General features: G+C 37.4%; 1 protein-coding gene across 1 annotated transcript in view; it reads left to right on the forward strand.

Moving 5' to 3' along the window:
* The first annotated feature begins 6,317 nt into the window (after positions 1–6,317).
* The window catches only part of LOC309659136 (uncharacterized protein), a 102,428-nt gene continuing 84,964 nt past the window's right edge, over positions 6,318–23,781 (forward strand). Inside the window, exons 1-2 of the mRNA XM_082458456.1 lie at positions 6,318–8,381; positions 20,055–20,189. Coding sequence (XP_082314582.1) covers positions 8,307–8,381; positions 20,055–20,189 — 210 coding nt within the window. The 5' untranslated portion in view covers positions 6,318–8,306. The remainder of the gene's footprint in view (positions 8,382–20,054; positions 20,190–23,781) is intronic.

Below are 23,781 nucleotides of genomic sequence, written 5' to 3' on the forward strand. Positions count from 1 at the left end.
CAGTGTCTTTGGCTACTGGATAAATGTAAAAGAAATACTAATTGACAGAAGACATCATTGTGTTTAGATATTTACTTTGAAGTTAAAGGAGATTTAAAACTTATTAGCAATATATATGGACTTAACAGTTTTATTTCTGGAAAATATTCTAAGGCCTATCTAACCATTTAATGTAATTTATAATTCAAACAAAAATGCCACCACGCATGCTAATTCTCTCCACCACAAGCAGAAGCAATCATGTTCATTGGTTTTCAACTTGGTGATAATTTGGATGCATGTTCACCTTTGACATGGCAGGTAGCTACATTCCAAAAGAAAACTTTAAAAGATGTTATTCTTTGGAAATCCCAGCTCAAAACTATTTTTAATGGATAACTTTTTCAACGTATTATTAGAACTTATATCATTTGAGACAATGAGAAGAATAAATTCCACCCCAGCCTTGCTTCATAATGAAATGTTTAATCTAGAACTTCTGAGAAAAAGGAATATCTACAAAAAATAGGGAGAGTGAACATCAAACTAAATTACTATGTGCTCTGGGTCTGAGAGCACCTACAAGCCTCTGAAACAATTTGCCATCATTTGAGAATTATGACACCATATTTGCTTGTTTTCTTCTGTGATACTTTATATCCCCTTTCTTAAAAATTATGATGTGAGTACTAAAAAATATCTTTGACCTTTTCATGCTACAGTATGGTTTGAGGCAAATTGAAGTACCAAAAGAGGAGAGGTGAATTTCAAAAGCCTAAGTCATTGGGACTTTTTAGTTTGGTACTAATGTGACAGAATGAACTTCAAGGGATTCTGAAGTATTCTGGTTTCATAAATTATTTAACCAAAACAATGTCATTACTTGTTATTTCTTGATCGAACATCACCTTCTGCATTTTTCTCAGTGTCTATGGTGATTAACTTAATGAAACCAGTTGCTTGCCTTGCTTCTTTTTTGTAATGAAAATTATGCTTATAATTTTCTACCTTGCTAACATTTGTATCTCTGGAAAAAATAAAGGGCTTCCTTTCTTCTTTGCTCCCTTGCTCCCTCCCTCCCTTCCTTCTTTCCTTCCTACCTTCTTTTTTTGACTGTTGGGTAAGGGAAACTGGAATTTTGCTAAACCTTTTGTTTGCAACTTATAATTTGGTATCTTTCCTTATTCTTTGAAAAGTACAATTCAGTAAAGTTCTTATTTGCAGCCAGAAAAAATAGCATCTGCCAGGGTCAAAATGTAGAAAATTGCATATTTATGACATTTCAGCAGTCAACATGACAACATTGTTTTGTTTACGGCTCAAGTTTATTTCATTTTCCAACAGTAAATAACACTCATTCCTAAAGACCAAATATTCACTAGAGTAAAGGCAATGATTTGTTTGGAGTGTGCATATACATACTCTGCTTATTTGCCTGAGAACAGATTAAGGCCATGGATGCTTTGTAAAACATTCATGCATGAGGGAAATTAAACAATTTTCTTTTTAGTGTATTTTAAGATCAACTTTCCTTTTACATAACTTTCCTTTTACACAACTTTCCTTTTACATATAAATGTGTTCTAGTCTGCAAATGGTCAGTCTTGCCCAAATGCAAAAATTTATTAGGGCTAAATCCTAGAGATGTGTTAACACAATTTGAAAGACAACTATACAAAATACAAGTGTCTGACCAGCAGTAAGTTCACTAAATTTAACAATTGGTAGTTATCAGAAAAATAATTTTATTCTAATCTTTGGAGCTTTATTCAGTGACTGTGTGTGGGGGGCAGATACAGAAGGTCAAGTTTTTTCAAGGTTTACTTTTGATGCTGTTCTGAAGTCATAGTTGAAATGTTTAATTGTTTCACCTGACTGCAATTAATGCTGTAGTTTTGATTAGGGCTAAATTTTTAAGTACAGGTGAATTTCTCTGTGATGCTGCAATATTTGGTGTATTGGCCAATGTAAATAGGAAAAATATGATCATCAGAGAGGAAGAAAAATTAAAAATAAAAAATAAGCAAGCAAAGATATTACCAAATAAGATCTGAAAAGGAATCAAGAAATTTAGGAAAACAGGTGATATAAGGGTTGAAGGGACAGGGCATTTTAAGAAAGGAAGAATGGGGTTTCAGGTGAGTTCTGTACATGAGACAGGAAATAACCCCAGAGGAATGATAATAGAAGAAGAATCCAAAATGGGTCATAAAATGATAGATCGAGGAATTCATTTTTCCAGTTATGTGATGCAATTGTGCTCCTTACTGGTTGAGAACAGGGAATCATGAGACGTATATGTTTAGAGGCTCTGGTGATATCTGAGAAGACTTTTTAAAAAATCTTGAAATAAGAAAATCCAAAAAACATAAAAGATAATGTTTTAGATAAAATGAAACTGAATTTTTTAAAGTTTTTTTTTTGTCCTCTATATTCATGCTACGTAATACAAAGGATAAATGAAGTTTTAATATAAGAAAGGAAAAAAATATCATCTAGAGTTTTGTGAGTAGCACTGCTTGTGACATTTTGCAGGAGAAAGGTTATTTTGTGTCCAAATGACCTTCATTTGGATATTTTATGGTGACCCTTAACCTTAGCTGATTGATTGCATTTTCTTTCCTTCCTTTCTCTTGTCTGCATTTTCTTACATTGGTACCCTTTCCAAGGTTAATTGAGACACTGACCTTTTATATCTGGGGCCGCTCATGTAGTTATGGAGCAATGGGATTTTGTAAACTCAGCACTGACAGGCCACCCAACTTAACAGTTCAACAAAGGGGGTAGAATTGAACTAAGGACCTATAGCCAAAAACCCTGACCACACAATTCCCAGGTGTCTAGCCTGGTGAAAGCAGTGGGTAAAGAGTCTGTTGCTACCCTTTAGCCAATTATATTATAAATGATCCCCTCAAAACTCAGGACAAATCGATTAGCCTTTGGCTGAAAGGTTTCAATTTGACATCTTCTGGTGCATTTTTATTTTCTGCAAGGCAAATAAAGGAAGACACATGCCAGACTGTAGAATTCTAGAGTAACAGTGCTGAAGGAGACTTAAAGATCATCATTTAGAAAGCTATTTATCTGATAGGACATTCCAGGGTAATAGTGTCACCAATTATAATAAAAACTCATCCCAGTCAAAGCATCATCGAAAAGTTCAAGCAAATGCCCTGAAATATTCTGTAATTTAACACATAATATTTAAAATGATTGTCTGCCCTCTCTCTAAATTGCCTTTATCCACGGCTCTTCCCAGTCACGTGACTTCTTTTTGCTTGGGAACGTTCTTTCATCTGAAGTTCCAGAAGAACAATCACATAGGGGCCTAAGACTGCCTCCTCTTTGCAGCTATTAAATGTCCACTAAATGGAATTTTTGGGCTATTCTTCTCAAGCTGTTTTTTTGTTGTCGTTCTTCAAGTTCTCTGTTCAGTTAGATTGCTATTTAAACTGGAAAAATAGCAGAGATCTCTTACCCTGTGCTTATAAATGCATTTGGAGATGACTTACGTGCTTTTCAAATAAATACCAGGCATAGAAGCATGTCAGAAACATAAACCCAAATGCGGCCTCATTTGTTTTGTGTTATAGTCTCTTCAGTGTCTGTACTCTGTAACCTGAGAAATAGGAAATGATTAGTAAAACAGTTTTAATTTCGAAGTGAGGCTTATCGGCACCTTCACAGGTCAGTTAAATTCCTGCCCTTAAGTAACAGAAATGTCCTTTCCCCCTTTAGACCTTGATGAATGTGAGAGTGGAGAAGCCTGCTGGGCCCAGCTCTGCATCAACTATTTAGGAGGCTGTGAATGCAGTTGTCAGGAAGGCTTTAGGATCAGTTCTGATGCTTGTGGATGTGATGGTGAATTCCTGAGCTCTAATGTGAAATCCCTGATGTGATGGGGCAATCAATGGAGGGGGAATATCTGAGATAGAGTGTTAGGGTGGGAAAGGGAAGGCTTTGACACTAAAGAGACTTGGATCTCTCTGTGGCTCGACCACGTTCTATTATATGAACTTGGGTGACAGTGCTCTGAGCCTCAAATCCTCATCAGTAAAATGAAGACAATAATGGAATTACTGGGGAAATTAAGAAAAGTAATAAATGTAAAGTGCCTACTACTGTGATTGACATCGAGAAATCACTCAACTAAAAGTAGCTATTATTATTATAATAATAGTCATCGACCCATAATCCCTTTTACCTAATTTAATATATATAGGCAAGTGAGGGATTCCAGCAAGCCATAGCACACTGCCACAGGAATTGCTCGTGGCAAGCTTGACTGGAATCAGAGGTGATTACTGAGTGTCCTTCTAATTTAAGGGCAATAGCAAAAGGATTGCGGGTTCATGAGCCACAGTCCAAATCTGTATCAGAATCCTTTATATATCTGATATTAATCTAGCTAATGCAAGTTTTAAGATGAGTCATTTTATAGTTTTCTAACTTATTTGTTGAAATTGATTCACTTACCTTTCAGATGACTTCTAGCTGATAGGTATATTTTTATATGATAGGAGAGTTTGAATTCAGTGAGTAGAGTTAATTCACTTTTTTATACCATTAAGAAGGGCTCATGTCAGTCATTGCTGTAAATTACTTTAACGAGTTTACCTTAAATATATAATCTTTAAATTTTCATTTGTGATTATTATTACCATTATTTTGAACCTTACTTTTCTTGAAATAAAAGATTAGAAGATTGTTATCTATTTCAATAATAGTCAAATTATATAAGAAGACTTTAAAAAGAAGTGCCTCAGAGAAAATAGTGTTTCTTGGATTAAAGAAATAAATTCTTGTATTCTGTTGAGGATAATAGTTGTGTTTCTTCATATAGACGCCAAACTCCCCAGCCTTGCAGTATAGATAACAGCAAAGAACATACAACTATGATATCTATATATTCTAAACACAGTAGAGCATATTACCACTTACACCTCCCATCCAATTAACAGGGCCAAAAAAAATTGAATTTCATGTGCCATCTGTTCTTAAGCAGAGTGAGCCAAGAGATGATTGTATGGCGTGAATATACATACTTGGGTACACACATCCAAATGGAAAAGGTATCCACAATCTGAGGCCAGGCCTAGAAACTCAGCTTCATAAATGAGCTTTTAGTATACTGAACACATTGATCAAAGTCTGGGCTCAGACGTGGACATAACACCAGTAAGTCATATGAGATTAAGGCCTAGGGTTCTTCCATCTCTCAAATTCTCCACAAACTGTGTACAGAATTATGCATGGAATAAAGGCTTCACCATAGATATTGAATAATTCAAGAGTGAATGAACGTTCTGCAAAATGGTACACAGCCTAAGACCATGTAAGTTTTAAATTCTTCCTCAAATCTCATGAACAAGCTCTCAGAAAGACCTTGTCTATGTAGGTAAGCTATGGTAAACTTGGAAATGAGTGAAGGAAAAATAATTGGCAGGATATATTTGAGGAAGAATTTGGGGCTATGCTTTCTATATAGCAATACATTGTTATTGGTTAATAAAGGTGACAAATATGCCCATGAGTTCATAATGTCTATTTTATCTCTCAATGCCTAAGAGCAGACACTGTTTAAATTTTCCCAGATGTGGATGACTGTCTGGATGTCAGTAGCGTCTGTGACCAACTATGTGTCAACTCTGTGGGAACCTATGAGTATACTTGTGAGGAAGGCTGCAGAATTGGAAGTGATGGAAAACCTTGCATCTGTAAGTTGCTGTGGAGAGTTTTATCGAATCTCTTCTAACCGACTTCAACCCTTGTCTTGTTCTTTGGGAGCACGGGGACCATATATTCTTTAACTCAACCTGTCCTCCCCTTTCTCTCTTCACAGACTGAGATCTTTCTTTTCCTTTTGTTCTTTCTGCGGCAGTTTCAACTCTGTGCTTGCTGCTTCTCACCTTCATTTACAATAGGCAGTTTGAAATGGCTTTCTCAAAGAGTTTTACCTTTCAGCTGCCCCCTGCCTTGACTGTATAGTTCAGACTCTCTCATTTTTCCCATCAACCCTTGCTCAGTTTTTCCTTCTTTTAACCAGCGTGTGGAATCCAGGTCTTTCCCTGTGCGGTCTGAGCTTTAGTTGATGATGAGTTAAAGGAAGAAGAAGAGGAATTAGACATTGTGAAGTTTCCAGGTCTTCTATTCAAGAGCCCACCTCAACTGCTTCATTATGTGGCCACCTCTCTGCCTCTCACCCACGAAGATGAAGAAGATGAGGAGGAAGAGGGGAAAGGTATTCGAGGAGAACTGACTGCTTTGCACAGAGTTGGTGCGTAAAAGCATGTATCTCATTAAAATCACCTCTTTTCTCTATTTTTAGATAATTCACATAAATCTTTCATAGACAATTTCATTATCAATGTTTAATGCCATCAAGTGTTTTAACGTGATATTAGCAAGAAAAATGGGACCAAAATTACTTCTTCAAAGCTCCCTATGAAATTCATCATCTTTTGTCTTTCTTCCCTTTAGCACAAAAAAAGGTTGCTATGTAGGTATGTGTGGACGAGGGGGTGCAAGGGGGTGGGCGCTATTGAAAATGTGATACAGTGAAATGGAGCTGAAAAATAGCTTTGAATTAGCGTAATGGAGAAAAGGATTGGGACCTTTTAGTTCTAACAGTTTAAACTCTACTAGAAGTCATTTTTGTATAGTTAAAATTTACCTTAAATAGCCTTAAAATCTAGACCCTTTCTAAATTTTAAAATGCAGAAAATCAATGGTTCAATATGCTCAAGTGGACCAAGAAAAAATATCTTTACAAATGTGAGCAGTTTTTCTCATATATCCATGCAACGGAACTCAAGCATCAAATCACTTCTGATCAGAATAAATTAGCATAACCTCTTTCAAAAGTAACAGTTTGCAGCCAGTCTGCTGCTTCTTTTTCTTTTCTTTGTAAGACAGAGCTGCTCTTTTTGTTCTCCCTCTATTCCTTGTATTTTAAGAGCATCAAAGCTTAATGATTTCTTTAGAAGACATTCAGTAAAATAGCAGATGTGTTTATACGCTATGGTCAATGATAATAATATCAATAAATGCATCTGCATAATGATAGAAATGCTTTAATGTTACTGAATTAGACTCCTGATACTTTGGCTACTCAAAGTCAGAATAGAAATAGTTCAGGGCTACCAAGACAGTCAGAACTTGAGTGGCCAAGATCTAGAGAGAAGAGAAGCTCAGACAGGTGAGATGGACAATCTGTGCTACTTTTCTCCTTGAGCCATTTGCTAATGTATGGGCTATGCAGACAGAGAAGACAGGAAGTCTACCGACAGCTGCAAAGAGAGTAAGGAGCTAAGCACAGTTACAGCAGTATCATGCATGGTGCTGGAGAGGTAGAAGTTGGAGTTGAGAATCTGCCAAGGTGGAGAAGCCTTGCTAAACATGACAGGCTTTCAACTGGGACATCTGAAAGACCCCATCTAGAAACAGGGGCAAATCTTAAAATGGAGTGAGCCTTAAAAAAACAGCTGAGATAAAGTCTCTCCATCCTTATTCAGATTAAGATAATTTCCCTCAAGAATAGAATGGATAAACACATTATGGTACATTTATACAATAGAATACTATATAGCCATAAAAAATAAACTAGTGAACACACAATATGGATGAGTCTCATAAACATTATATAGAATGAAAGAAGCTTGATACCAAAGAGTACATACTTTACAATTCCATTTATATAAAGTTCAAAAATAAGGGAAAATAATCCATGGTGATATAAATCAGAATAGAGCTTAATTGGTAAGGTTAATGATTAAGAATCATCAAGTCACCTTTCAGTTTTTGGGGTGCTGGTAATAATCTATATCTTCATCTGGGAGGCATTTACATGGGGTTGTTTACACTGTGGGAGAAAAAAGTATGAAGTGTACACTTGAGTTTTGTGCACTTCTCTGCATGTATATTAAATCTCAGTAAAAAGGCTTACTTGGGAAAAAAACAAAACAAAACTTTGCATAAAACAGCCTGGAAGGAAAAACACTAAAGTGCCAGGACCATTGATTATTTTTCTGTTCAGAAATTAATGGTAATTTCTTTTCATTTTTTACTTTCTTAAATAACCTAAATATTCTTTAGGGACTACTTCCAAGCTCTATTTTAAAAGGTATCTCTTTGCTATTGTCTTTTTCTGAGACTCTTTAGGAAATGTGCTCAAGGATCATGTTTATTTGTTTTTTGGAACATGAAGGGTTTCATCTTTATTTTCAGTGACGTAGACAGTATGGGTCCACTAAGATGGTATTGCATTCTGGTCTGTTTAGATCATACCTTCGGACACGATTGCACATTGAGCTGTGAGGACTGCATGAATGGAGGCTGGTGCCAGGAAGGAAAGAGTGGATGCTTCTTCCCAGCTGGCTGGGGAGACATTCCTTGTAATGAAAGTAAGTGATTCCTTGGAGCCCTGGTAAGAGAGTGATGAATTTTCCTTTACTGCTGGTAAACTGTTGGTCATGAGCGCTTTACATATGTTCTCCCCAAAATGTTTTAACAAGGTTAACAATTGATGTGGGTGAGAAACCAATTTATTTGTTGTGCACAAAGAATGTCTGTGAAGCACTGAGGTTTCAAACTGAACATGTGATTAAAATGGGAGATTTTGTGTTCCCTGGGAAACTTGATGTGCTGTCTCTTGTTTATCCATGGAACGTAAAAGTTTATAAAGGATCCTCATATTCTAGGCCTATAAAAGTCCCTCCATTTAAATAAATCATTAGGCCCTGGCAAGCTACTCCCAATGAAGAAAAAAAAAAATGAAAGGATTTGAGTTACGAAGTGTAGTTAATGGAACTGCTTGACTGTTTGCTGCCTCTTTTTGGTTTGTGTTTTCTCTTCTTTTTCTTTTAAACAATATGTAAATACAGCCAGTGACACTTGTAAGTTTTTTATATAAGTCTCTCATGAGAAAATGTCAATGATTTGAAAAATAATACCTCTAATAAATTTTTTCCTTTATATTTTAAATGGAGGTGTATTTGCAGATACTAAAACTGCCAAGTAATAAAAACAGAATATATGGACTATTTTTATTTCCTTTTTCTCTTTTTAAATTTCCCTCATAAATTTTTTAATAAAAGAGTTTTCTTGGTCTTTGTGAATCGCTTGGAAGATGATATGAGCAGATTTTCTTTTGAAGCCCCTGCGTGTGGGAAGAAAGAGCACAAATATTGTTTCTATTATGAGATGGATGCAAAACTTGAATTATAACATAGCGAAGTGGTTCCCCCAGAATTACTAGTTAGAGTGTGGAGGCTCTTCCTGAAGCATCAGTCTGATCATGTCTCCCTGCTGCTCAGAAAGCTTCAGGAGTGTCCCATTTCCTGATACATAAAGCTTTATGCTTCTAATCTAGTTACTGGCAACCATCTAATATCAGGCCCTCATAAATCCTTTTCTCTTTCTATCCACAACTCTTTGACCAGCTTATCACTTCCAGCAAGCTAAACCACTCACTACTTAATGCTTTGCACTTTTCAGCTTTGTGCCTTTTGCTAAACTGCCATCTTTGTCTATTGCCATTTATTGCACGAAGCTTTATTTGATGGCCCCAGTCTAATCACAGCTATTTATATTTTTGGTGGAGTTAAAGCCTCTCTCTCTACTTCTCTCTCTCTCTTTCTCTCCCTCTCTCCGTTGAATTAGAGTTAGCTATGCTCCTGTTCCATTTCCTTACTAGCCTGGAAGCTTATTGGCCCGATCCTTTTCACATTTCTCCAAGTTGGAAGCACCTGTGCATGAATGGATAAAACTTTGTATTGAGACTCCCAGCTATACGGACCTGCTGCTTGACATAGTCAACTGTATAAAACTGGGATCAAATAAATCTTATTGCATGACTATTAGGAAGTAAGTGTTTTCCCTATATTGTAAATTTTTTGGGTAAATATGCATCTTCCAAACCCTTGATCCCTAACATGTCAGCATGAGAGATGAAACTAAAAATCTATTGCAAATGCATCAAAATAAAACATCTGACACAAAATTAATATAGAAATGTTGAAAATGAACTTCCTGATAAAATGAAGATAACATGACCCCTTCTTTGGCTTTGGAAAACCTTGAGATTCTCTAAGTGTTCACATGGTCCAGAAAAGGGCAGTCTGTCCCTGAAAGCAGAAACTTATGTCTTCTTTGCATTTCCTGTCTTTCTTTCATTTTTCTTCTACAAAAATTAAAACAGAACAATCCAGGTTGGAAAAAAAAAGTGCTCAGTAATTCTTTAACAAAAAGGGAGAGCAAGAACACTTTCTTAAAAATCCCTATAAACTGTAATAAATGGAAGTGACCAATCATTCATCACTAGTATTTCTAAGAGTACCAGCTCTTCAAGTGCAGCAAGAGACATTTAAAAAAAAATTCTGCAGGGATCTGGAAAGTTGGTTTTCCCATGGAGTAGATCTTCTAGCCCAATATCTTTATTGGTCTATAATGAAAACATATACTTCGATGTTTTAGGAATTTCTCCAAGTAGTTACAGTGAAACAATTAAAAAATTACCACATATTAATTTTAACAGCACATTTTAGAACTCCATTTCTTTTGAAGAGATTTCATATTGACTGTCTCATTTGTTATTGTGAGACTCTATCCAGTGGAAAGAGAAGATAGGAGTATTTTCATATGACAAATGAATGGACTGTATATTATATGGAAGGGAAGATTCATGACTTCTTCCAAATCATCCAGCTATGGTTTGGCGCATGTTTGTTTTAAAATTTTCTTCTCCAGGATAATTGCTCTGTTTGATGTTAATGAAGTATTTAGCAAATCCGTGTGCACCGTGATATCATATTCTTTTAGTGGGGGACTACCAGATGATAGTGTTGGTATGCCAATATTGATGCCTTGCTATAATCCACATACTGTTCAAGCTATTTAAACTTGCCTAGCTTCATTTTCCAGGTATATATATTTTAAAAAATGTGCCATCTATAGTTGCTGTAAGAATTCAAAGACTTACTACATGTAAATTAACAATGCAGGTCTCAACCAGTATTTGTGGCCAGTTTCTTTCTCTCTTACTCCTTTTGTTTCCCCCTTTCCTTTTCATAGTAACCTCAGGCTTGAAAGCAAAGAAAAAAGCGAATAAGAAGCCAAGTTTCCATATTAGCAACATCTGGAATGGTGTGGGTGGGTAGATGGAGGAGGTGATATAAATGTAGTTTTACAATATTTAGCCAATTATGATAAAATGTCAATTTAAATAGGTACTGAACTTATCTCAACAGCTCTATTTACTCAAGTTAAGCTTAAAGTCATAGACATTTCCCCCACTTTATTTATTTTTAATGGAACACTAAGCACTTCCCCCGCAAAACAACAAACCAAAGAAAACAGTTGTTTGCTTGACTTTGTCAGTCTTTGTGCAGAATACCTTGGAACCATCAAGACAGTCTTAGTTGCCTTCATTTCCGGTTAAAAATCCATGGCTTTTTTTTCTACATTTTCTTCCCATTTTTCAAAATAGAAGATGCAGTTTGTTTCTCACTAAGGTTAGTAACATATATAGAGCAAAAATGTTTAAGTAGTTCTGAAAATGTGAAGGTTAGAGTTTAAGGAACAAGGTAAATTTTGCATGTAAACCTTGTTAGCAGTTCTTCAGTCAACATCATTTTAACTAGCTGTATCAGTAATTCTTCCAGCAATGATGACGCCATTCAAACTAGGAACAGGCCAGAGACTCTTCCTGGGTCTGCAAGTTACAGAGATTTTAATTACTGAGAATCCATTCTAATAGAAAGACAAGCTTTTATTCTCTGACCATTTGTATCACAATGAGTATATTACACTGTGTGTCCACCTTCTCCATTTTCTTCATAGTTCGTTCCCTAGAGACCAGTGGGAAAGAGTATGACGGCATCTGTGATTGTCAGAACGGAGGCACCTGTGATCCTCTGAGCTGGCAGTACCAGTGCCCCTCAGGGGTTCATGGGAAAACCTGTGAAGATGGTAGGAATGGCTGGTCACATGAGACAGCTCTTTAAGTTCTTGATGTTTCTAATAGGAAATAAACAAAATAAAAGCTGCATCTCTACTTTTCAAGGTGGTCTTTTCTTTTTTCTTTTTAATATGGTTTTTATTCTTCAATTTGTTAATATGGTGTATCACATTGATTGATTTGCGTATATTGAAGAATCCTTGCATCCCTGGGATAAATCCCACTTGATCATGGTGTATGATCCTTTTAATATGTTGTTGGATTCTGTGTGCTAGTATTTTGTTGAGGATTTTTGCATCTATATTCATCAGTGATATTGGTCTGTAATTTTCTTTTTTTGTAGTATCTTTGTCTGGTTTTGGTATCAGGGTGATGGTGGCCTCATAGAATGAGTTTGGGAGTGTTCCTTCCTCTGCAATTTTTTGGAAGAGTTTGAGAAGGATGGGTGTTAGCTCCTCTCTAAATGTTTGATAGAATTCAGCTGTGAAGCCATCTGGTCCTGGACTTTTGTTTGTTGAGAGATTTTTAATCACAGTTTCAATTTCATTACTCGTGATTGGTCTGTTCATATTTTTTATTTCTTCCTGGTTCAGTCTTGGAAGGTTATACCTTTCTAAAAATTTTTCCATTTCTTCCAGGTTGTCCATTTTATTGGCATAGAGTTGCTTGTAGTAGTCTGTTAGGATGCTTTGTATTTCTGTGGTGTCTGTTGTAACTTCTCCTTTTTCATTTCTAATTTTATTGATTTGAGCCCTCTCCCTCTTTATCTTGATGAGTCTGGCTAAAGGGTTATCAATTTTGTTTATCTTCTCAAAGAACCAGCTTTTAGTTTTATTGATCTTTGCTATTGTTTTCTTTGTTTCTATTTCATTTATTTCTGCTCTGATCTTTATGATTTCTTTCCTTCTGCTAACTTTGGGTTTTGTTTGTTCTTCTTTCTCTAGTTCCTTTAGGTGTAAGGTTAGATTGTTTATTTGAGATTTTTCTTGTTTCTTGAGGTAGGCTTGTATTGCTATAAAATTCCCTCTTAGAACTGCTTTTGCTGCATCCCATAGGTTTTGGGTCATCGTGTTTTCGTTGTCATTAGTTTCTAGGTATTTTTTGACTTCCTCTTTGATTTCTTCAGTGATCTCTTGGTTATTTAGTAACGTATTGTTTAGCCTCCATGTGTTTGTGCTTTTTATGCTTTTTTCCCTGTAATTGATTTTTAATCTCATATTGTTGTCGTCAGAAAAGATGCTTGATATGATTTCAATTTTCTTAAATTTACTGAGACTTGGTTTGTTACCCAAGATGTGATCTATCCTGGAGAATGTTCTGTGTGCGCTTGAGAAGAAAGTGTAATCTGCTGTTTTTGAATGGAATGTCCTATAAATATCAATTAAATCTACCTGGTCTATTGTGTCATTTAAAGCTTGTGTTACCTTATTAATTTTCTGTTTGGATGATCTGTCCATTGGTGTAAGTGAGGTGTTAAAGTCCCCCACTATTATTGTGTTACTGTCAATTTCCTCTTTTATAGCTGTTAGCAGTTGCCTTATATATTGAGGTGCTCCTATGTTGGGTGCATATATATTTATAATTGTTATATCTTCTTCTTGGATTGATCCCCTGATCATTATGTAGTGTCCTTCCTTGTCTCTTGTAACATTCTTTATTTTAAAGTCTATTTTATCTGATATGAGTATTGCTACTCCAGGTTTCTTTTGATTTCCATTTGCATGGAATATCTTTTTCCATCCCCTCACTTTCAGTCTGTATGTGTCTGAAGTGGGTCTCCTGTAGACAGCATATATATGGGTCTTGTTTTTCTATCCATTCAGCAAGCCTGTGTCTTTTGGTTGGAGCATTTAATCCATTCACGTTTAAGGTAATTATCAATATGTATGTTCCTATGACCATTTTCTTAATTTTGGAGGGTTTGTTTTTGTAGGTCCTTTTCTTCTCTTGTGTTTCCCACTTAGAGAAGTTCCTTTAGCATTTGTTGTAGAGCTGGTTTGGTGGTGCTGAATTCTCCTAGCTTTTGCTTGTCTGTAAAGCTTTTGATTTCTCCATCGAATCTGAATGAGATCCTTGCTGGATAGAGTAATCTTGGTTGTAGGTTCTTCCCTTTCATCACTTTAAGCATATCATGCCATTCCCTTCTGGCTTGTAGCATTTCTGCTGAGAAATCAGCTGTTAACCTTATGGGAGTTCCCTTGTATGTTATTTGTCATTTTTCCCTTGCTGCTTTCAATAATTTTTCTTTGTCTTTAATTTTTGCCAGTTAGATTACTGTGTGTCTCGGCATGTTTCTCCTTGGGTTTATCCTGTATGAGACTCTCTGCGCTTCCTAGACTTGGGTGGCTATTTCCTCTCCCATGTTAGGGAAGTTTTTGACTATAAGTTCTTCAAATATTTTCTCAGGTCCTTTCTCTCTCTCTTCTCCTTCTGGGATCCCTATAATGCGAATGTTTTTGTGTTTAATGTTGTTCCTGAGGTCTCTTAGGCTGTCTTCATTTCTTTTCATTCTTTTCTCTTTATTCTGTTCCTCACCAGTAAATTCCAACATTCTGTCTTCCAGGTCACTTATCCATTCTTCTGCCTCAGTTATTCTGCTATTGATTCCTTCTAGTGTATTTTTCATTTCAGTTATTGTATTGTTCATCTCTGTTTGTTTGTTCTTTAATTCATCTAAGTGTTTGTTCTTTAAATCTTCTAGGTTTTTGTTAAACATTTCTTGTATTTTCTCGATCTTTGCCTCCATTCTTTTTCTGAGGTCCTGGATCATCTTCACTATCATTATTCTGAATTCTTTTTCTGGACGGTTGCCTATCTCCACTTCATTTAGTTGTTTTTCTGGGGTTTTATCTTTTTCCTTCATCTGGTACATAGCCTTCTGCCTTTTCATCTTGTCTATCTTTCTGTGAATGTGGGTTTTGTTCCACAGGCTGCAGGATTGTAGCTCTTCTTCAAGGTGGTTTTTCTGAATAAGTAAAGGGCTGTGTCTATATATACAAGAGCACAATTGCTTTGACTGATGAATGTGTAACAGAAAAAAATAACTGATACTTAAATCACCAACTGTGATCTAAGCAGGATGAATCCAGATACAGAGACAGCCTTTCTCATTTGCTGAGCAAAATGTTGAGTTTGTGTGCAGAGGTTTACACATACGGCCTAAGTGAATTGATTTGCTCTGCATAATAAAAGAATGAAGAAAATGAAGCTCTTTGGGCATATCAGGGAGGAAGTGAGATAAAAATCAGAGAAGAAAAGGAGAGGAGAGAGAGAGGAAAAGAGAGGAGAAATGATGGTTGAAAAGCTCACAAAATACCAATCCAATGATTGCTGTGTGTGGATTTTTCATGGAAACCAGTCAAGAGACCACATTTTCTACATGGGTTGGTAAAACACAAAAAAGAAACTGCTTGTACAGTCCCAGGAGTTGAAGGCAGAGAGTCAATGAAGATATAAGTCTTCAGGGATTGCCAGAAATCATCGGAGTTTATTAGATTCTCACAGGTCGTGAAATTGGGGAGATGGAAACCAAGTTTAGTTTGCTCTCAGAGAGGTGCAGGAAGGCACCTCTAGTTGTTTATCCCCCGAACGCTATTTATTCATTTATTCAAAATATATATATTAAGTGCTTGTGAGGCACTGTGCCAGGTTTTATGATATGGTAACAAAACAAAAATAAAAAAGCTCCTGGTCCTTCTTCGTGGAACTTACAGTCTTGTTCAAAGCAGACATCAGTTACAAATGTTGGTAGGTATTTCAAATTAAATATTAATGTGTGCTTGGAGGTCAGACCATGAGAACCATACAGACTGTGTGAGCCAGGGAACGACTTCTAGAGAAGTGACCCTTAAGCAGAAGCCTGCAAAAGGAGGAGACATGAGACAGGGGATGAGAGAGTGAGCCACGTGTTGCCCAGCTGTGAAATGGGAAAGAGTGAGGTACATTAGAGGCACCTAAGGAAGGTCAGCTGGTGGAGCAAAAGTCAGGGAGATATTAGTGCAACATGAGGTCAGCCAGTGCAGGGGCTCATCAGTCTTGTTATGTTTGGAGTTTTTAACCTGACAGCAATGGCAAGTCATTGCAGAATTTTTGGCGGAGGACATAAAATCACAGGGGTGGTTTTTAAAAGAGCTCTCTAGCCTTGGTCCAATCAGATTGGAAATGTCTTACCTTTTGCAAGCTCCTTATCTTATGTAACAACAGCTCTAGTGAGGTTTGCATGTGGGTTAATATTCACTTCCTTTGTCTTTCTACCCTTTAGGATGCCCAAAACGATTCTTTGGGAAGAGTTGCAAAAGCAAATGTAACTGTGCCAACAGTGGCCATTGCCACAGGGTGTATGGTGCCTGTATGTGTGAGCCAGGGCGCTATGGGAGGTTTTGTCATCTGAGTAAGTCACAAGCATGAAATTTTCTCTCTGTGTGTAAGCAAGGAAGCTTAGAAAAATACTAAAAATACTTCAGTGTCAACTTAAAGGAAGACAGCCAACATAAGAGCTGCAAGCTTAAGTTTTATTCAGGGTCTTGCTGAAGACTAGAGCCTAGGAGACAGCCCCTCAGTTCGCTCTGAAGAAACTGCTCCAAAGAGGTAGGGGAGAAGCCAGTTTATTTATATCTATTTCTATCCTCCCATACACATCTCGTTTAATTTTAGGGTTGACTTAACTGGCACCACACCTGTTGTATGATATTATACATTATCCTTTACTTATGTAAAATGAAATGCCTTATATATTATTAAAGAGGAAGTGCAGTAATATGAAATAGCCCATACATTTTAAAAATGTTATTGCCAAGTTATGTAAATCTGCACCTCTGTAAATGACATTTTAAGGTAATTAAAAAAAATAAACACTCTTTCTACTAAATATATATATATGTGTGTGTGTATATATATATATATATATATATATATATATATATATATATATACATGCTGGTAAAAGAATCTGGGTTCATTGAAATTTTTCCTGAGATATGCATCTAACCATCTAAGTGCCTGTTTATCCAAAGCACAGAGTGCCTCTTCCTGTTTTTCATCCTGGATTCCCCTCAGGGTACACTATTCTGCAGTGGGTTAGGATTTAACTGTTGTAGAACTGGGTGGTAAGCAACACATCTCTGTTCTTCTTTGTTCATATTAGACAAAAGAACAGAGTAAAAAGTATAACATATTTTATATGGTCATATCATATATATATATGACGATTTATGCTCTAATCTTTATTTAGCCTCCTTACGTTATAGAATCTATATTTTGATGAATGAAAGAAAAATATTTCTGGAGTCTTTCCATTTTTTTCCTAGTTAGGCTTACCTTGATTATTGAGAGAGGGTTGTTAATAGTTCATTTAAGTGGACATTCCACACTTTGTGAAAGTTGAATATCGAAGGCCCAGTACAAGTGTCTTTTATTTCTGGGTTCTAGTGCAAAACAATATCATTCCCTAAAATGTCTAAAACGTATTATTCATTTTGCGTTTTGGCCAGCAATCACATTCTGCAAAAGATGTAAGAAAACACAATCACCAATAAATGTTTCAGCTCATCGGTAACTTTTAAGTTGTCTCCCAGTGGGACAGCTCTGGACGCCTACCGACCATCCCATCTTGAAGCTGTGTGCAAGTACCTGTGGGCCTGAAACAGTCTGTACCTCGCTCCACCACCTATTCCATATGCCTGCCTCTGAAAATCCTTCCTGAGTGAACCTCAGTAATACCATGACCCTTTTTTAATAACAGAGACCTTCTAGAGTCTTATATTGTATTTTTAGTTGAATGTCCATGGACCTTATCTACTTAAGAAAAGGCATGCTCCTTAAAAACAGAGAGTAAATTGTGAATTCTCCAATAACAGAGCCAGTGAAGGCATCATAGAAAACGGAGCCTGAGTCATGAGGAAAGGCTTGGACAAGCAAAAGGGAAGAGAAGGGGAGAAGACATGGGTAAATGAGAAAATGGAGAGGCCAATGGTATGTTCCAGAGCATCAGATACTTCCTGGAACATGCCAAGGGAAGAAAACTCACCTAGAAACAAAGATAGCATCACTTCTGTTATTGTTCTTCTAGGGTAACAAGACACTCCCCATTTTTTAGTAATAACTTTTGAATATTTTATAAGCTAATACCAGATGTTTTGGCAAAAACATTTAAGTCATAATTTATCTGCTCAAAAATTTAAAAAGCAGATGGTGGTGGTGGCAATGTTGGTTAGCATTTGGAATGTGACCCTCTTTAGAAAATCATACACATTCCAGTTCTTCAGGACTCTTATTGTTCAGACTTGAGGCTTCATTTATTAATGCCACTTGCCTGGCCCTAAGAAGCTTGAATTTTGCAACCCTATATTAGTTTTCTAGAGCTGTCGCAATAAAGTACCACAAATTGAGTGCCTTAAACAACAGAAATGCATTGCCTCGCAGTTCTGGAGGCTGGTAGTCTGGGATCAAGGTGTTGGCAGATCATGCTCCCCCTGCAGGTGCTAGGGAAGGGTCGGTTCCAGGCCTCTTCCCTAGCTTCCTATAGTTCTTTGGCTTGTGACAGCAGAACTCCAGCATCCTCATGGCATTCTCCCTGTGTGAGTGCCTCTGTGTCCAAATTTCTCCTATGTATAAGGATACCAGTCATATTGGATTATAAGCCCATCCCACTTCAGTATGACCACATCTTAAGTAATTATATCAGCAAAGACACAATTTCCAAATGAGGTCACATTCTGAGGTACTGGAGGTAAGTACTTCCACATATGCATTTTGGAGGATACATTTCAATGCATAGCAAATCCTGAGAAGACACTAGATTGCTAAAAAAGTTACTTCTTCCACTTTTTCTTTTTTTGTAAGTATATCTCTCCAGTTCTAAGTTCTTAATGTACCCAATTGTCGCATTTAAGTATTCCGTGGTGTCTGAGTTGTCCCCTGAACCACTGTTCTACAAGCTGAACCAGGAAGAATAAGTAGGGCATGGAAGCCAATCTAAGGAGGTGAGTGCTCTAGAATGAGCACGAGGTCCACATCAAGGAAGACAACAGCTCTGAGAGACGCTGGGGGCTTGGTGGGTCTGGGGAAGGACTCAACACTAAGAAGAGGCAGGAAGGATGACAGAGGTATCATATAATTTATCATCCAAATAGGATACTATTAACAGTGAAAAGGAGCCCTGTTAATAATTCTGTTCTGCTTTAAGGGGTAACTCTGTCCCTGGCAATTGAGACAAAGACCACCCTCCATGGTGGCATTGTAACCACCACTTCAAATTAGCTCTGCTAATAATAGCAAATATTAGCAGATGCTAATAATTTCCATCCATCAGAAAGTCAAGTGGTTTATTTTTGTTCTCTCCAAGCACCTGTCCACAGCAAAGCCTATATAGGTATATAATATAATTATTTTGATCCTGGAGGGCACTTGAAGGATCTTTTATTTGAGTCCTGTAGACACTTGTAAGAGAAAAAATTGTCAGACTTATATTTTGGAAAGGGAATTGAATTACTATAACTCCTCAAAGAGAGAACTAAGGTGCGGTATGTTTTCCTGAATGCAAAGGTGGGACTTTCTCAAATTAGAATTCCTGTGCTGACTAGCATCCCTAAAACTCAAAGTCATGGGGAAAATAATGAAGGAAAGGCGGGCACCATTTGCCAAAGACATGGCCAAGATAATGCTGCTGTCAGGATGAAAGTTTTGTGTCATCTACACGATGTAAAATTACTTCAGATTACCGTATAATGAAAGGGAATGAAAACAATGGCAAGCTTTCCCATCAATGCTTGTCCATCATCGCCGTGCTGCGGCAGGATGAATATGGGGCCTGGCAGGCCTTAGCAGTCCTTGGAGAATATTAAATACAGGCACCAATGGCGCGCATTGAGAAGCGATTTCTCTCCCGGAAGCACTAAAGCCTTTTAAGTAGTTCAGGCTTCACTGTTCACATCCAGTTGCCAAAAAGCAAATGAATTGCCTGATTTGAAAGACATTTGTTTCCCTAATTTTTTGGCAGTCAGGATGATCCCCTTGTTTTCCCCATAATCGGGCCCCACAGAACTACATGCCTGTGCACTAACAATGCGAAAGAAACAAAGCATGGTTTTCAGGTGACCGGGTTGCCTCAATCTGCTTGCAGACCGTCCCAAGGGAGCCCATGGAGCTGGCTGCACTTCAGAATGTCAGTGTGTGGAGGAGGACACCCTGGGATGCAGCGCCAAAAACGGCAGTTGCACCTGCAGATCTGGTTACCAAGGCAACAGATGACAGAAAGGTACTGTCTGACTATAAATTTTCTTTCTTCTCTAATAACAATGCTCAGCTTTTGTTTAGCACCATACCATCATTAATTAGTTAATCCACCAGAGTCCTCAGGAGAGCAGTAAACTTTATTAATCCCCTATTTGCAGGTGAGGAAACTGAGACATGGGGCAATAAAGTCATGTAACCTTGTTTTCTTAGCCTCTGATGTTAGCTGTCCCCTTACTGGCTTGAGCAAGGGAAGAAAGATCACATTGCAGAGAATCTTATCCTAAGGAGATGAGAGCTGGCCAATCACTTCCTTGAGCTGAGCTAATCAAGTAAGGGCTGCTAGCTTCCAGAGTTAAAGAATCATTTCTTTATATCTAAAGACAGACTATTCAAACAAATACAAGAGAAACCATAGAAAAATCTTTGGAAAATTTAAATATGGCCATCAGTGTGGTCCTTTCTCAAATTTCTAAACAATTTCTTTATAAATCGATAAAAATTTATGTGCAGCGTAATTCCAATGATAAGTAACATGTATAGATATATATGTGTGTGTAGGTGCATATAAAATTTGGAAAAAGGTATTCCAAGATGTTAGTAATGGCTCTCTCTGGTTTATGGACTCATGGAATGCTTCTCCCAATGCATCTCCATGGCTCTCTCATTGTCTCAAAAACTTGTATTTTACCTTTTCACTGAATCTTGTCAGTACCAACCTACTTAAAATTGCAACTTGCCAAGTCTCCTTGAACTTTTGCATTTTTCCAAAGTGCTTACCATATACTCTAATTATTATTATTATGCCTAATATTTATTGCCTGCCCTTCCTGCTAGAAGCTAAACTCCAACAAGGGGAGGATAGCTATTCATTTTTTTCACCAAAGTATCCCCAAACTCCTAGAACAATCGGGACATATAGAAGTTACTCAATAAGTATTTTATTAAATGAATATATAAATGTGAATCATCCATTTTTATTCTTTATTCATTTTTCTCATATTATACATTCTGAATTGAGCACATGTTACTGTATTATTTAGGGGAAATTATCACAGCATTTTTTTTTTCTCTTCAATACACAGCAAAACTGAACATATAACAAATACAATTATCATAACTAATGGCAAGTGAACTTTTTGCCTTTGAAGTGATCCAAAGCAATCTTGTTTAAAATCAGGAGAGAGGGACTTCCCTGGCAGTACAGCGGTTAGGACTCCACGCTTCCACTGCAGGGGGCGCGGGTTCAATCCCAAGTTAGGGAACTAAGATCCCACATGCCGTGTGGAACAGCCAATAAATAAATAAATAGATAAATAAAATCAGGGGGAGATAATAGGTTTGTAAGGAAGCTGTCATACTGTTGGGTCCACTTACAAAGGCAGGGACTGGGGTGGGAGGTTGTCCTTGGCTCTCGTGTATTACATGTTCCTCCCTGCATTGTCATCTTCAAAGGGTCTGCAGGGCTTGTTCAAGCTGACTGAAAGGGAGTAAGGGTCTTCCAGGTTGCCTGTGGCTGTGGAACTGGCTATGGAACTAGAGTATGTGAACAGCATTGTTCATCAAGATTTTGTAGAGATTAGGGCTATTTATGTAGCTGGATTGTGACTTTCTAGGCAATGGGGAAGAGAAGTTGGGGAAACAGAAGGCTGACATGACACAAATGCGTTTAATATGGTATGAGCGTGGGTCCCATTCCAATATCTAAGCCTCCTTCTGCTTCAACTGGTTTTTAAACCGAGAGTCAGCCCCTTATTCATTTGCCCCCTAGAGAAGTCGTGCCCTAGAAGTTGACACATGGGAGACAATACCATATACACACACCTGGGTAAATTTAATTTATTCTGATAACATTTTCTCAAAGCAACTGCCGAATATACTATATTGGAAAATGCTTCTGAGATTCCCACTGTGAAGGAAAATGAGTTGAAAGTATATGTAAATCAGCAAAATAGAGAGGTCACCATCATCTCAGGAAAACATATTATTTTTCAGTCAGATAACTTTGTCCAATTCTGATATTTTTGTCTAACCACAAAATGAAATTATGACTCAGACTGGAGCGGGTGAACGGGATCGCCATGATTGGCAGCTGAAATCAAGGGAAAAAAAGCTTTCTAAGTGTCGTTGCATGATGAAAATCAGGCCTGTTGTTCTTCTTTCTCTTTTTTAAAAGAGTGAACTAGCCCAAGTGCTCCTAGAGCCAGACATATCTTTAAAAATCTTGACTCCAGACCTGTGTCTAGATTGCAGATGAATAGTTAATTAAAAAGACTGCAAATTGTTTCAATGGCACTAATGAACAGTACTCTCCACAATCAGCACCAGGCCTTATTTAGCCCATCGGTGATGACTTTTAAGAGCAGAAGAGCTGGTTTCTATACTAATCTGTGAAATAGCAAAAAAGAGAGAGAGAAAAAAAACAAAGGAAAACGGTGTCTTTGCCTTGTTTTGATTAGTTTGTTGCCTGGGGTATTTTGGACCCCAGCTGCAGGCAGACCTGAATGTAGAGGACTCTGGCCCAGCAAGCCTCTTGAGTCCATCTAAGGAGGCCTGATCAACCTTTGTGTCACCATAAAAAGGACAGATTTTTGTTACAGTAGTTCCACACTGATGGCCTTGAAATTTTGAACACGGTGGGTCTCTAAGAGCAGGTTAATTGACTTGAGAAGTGCTGAGTACTTCGTATTGTAACATAAGTTGCGTGTAGTGGCTGAGAGCAACAGTTTCACAAGCCAGATCTGGATTCAAATACTGACTTTGCTACTTATTAGCTGCGTGACCCAGAATAAATCACTTAGCTCCTCCGAGCCTCACGTTTCTTATATGAATGGAGATAAAGTTGCTTATGTCATATAGTGCTTTTTATGGAAATGTGAGCTAATTTATGTAAAATGCTTGGCACAGAGGAAGTGATCAACAGATAGTAGCCAGGAATTGTGTGACCATCCCGGAAAATTTAATAATTCTGTTATTCAGAGATTCTGCTTAGGACCAGAAGATACTTAACAGCCCAATTTGGTTTGATGTAACTTTCTGTAATTGTCACGTGTTCAGGAAAGTTTCACTGTTTTGCCTGTGTTGAAAGCATGCTTTCCTCCAGGTTTCTAATTCCAGTGGTTTCAACAGAGGCTGAAACCTCAGCGGTCCCTGTAACATCAGCCATCCTCTTCTAGTTCAAAGGGCATCCAACGAAGCAGCAAAAGTTCCTCTTTCCCCACCTTATACATCGCCCGCTCTTATAAAACCCACAAATTACAAACCTCCTGGGTGATTATTCCGGCTTACGAAATAAGCAAAGACTGGGAGAACAGGATTCAGGTAAACATCTGGGGACAGCTTCCCAAGCACTACACCTCCCCAGCTTCCTTTACACATTACATCTCATTTCAGATTTCGTGTGTGCAACTGCCTCCAAAGATATGAATCAAAATTGCTTCCACTGTTACATCTGCAAAACCACATTTTCAGCAAAAAGCCAACCTCTGTATCTGTGTTTCCAAAGTGACAAGGTATGGCATCATGTTGATTTCTCCAGGGAATATTTTTGGAAGTGCTATAAATCCTTAGAGGCTACTCCGTTTCTTTCTTTGCAACTCATACACACTCACCTGCAC

The sequence above is a fragment of the Balaenoptera physalus genome, assembly GCF_965194825.1.
Source record: "Balaenoptera physalus genome assembly, chromosome: 4".
NCBI lineage: Eukaryota > Metazoa > Chordata > Mammalia > Artiodactyla > Balaenopteridae > Balaenoptera > Balaenoptera physalus.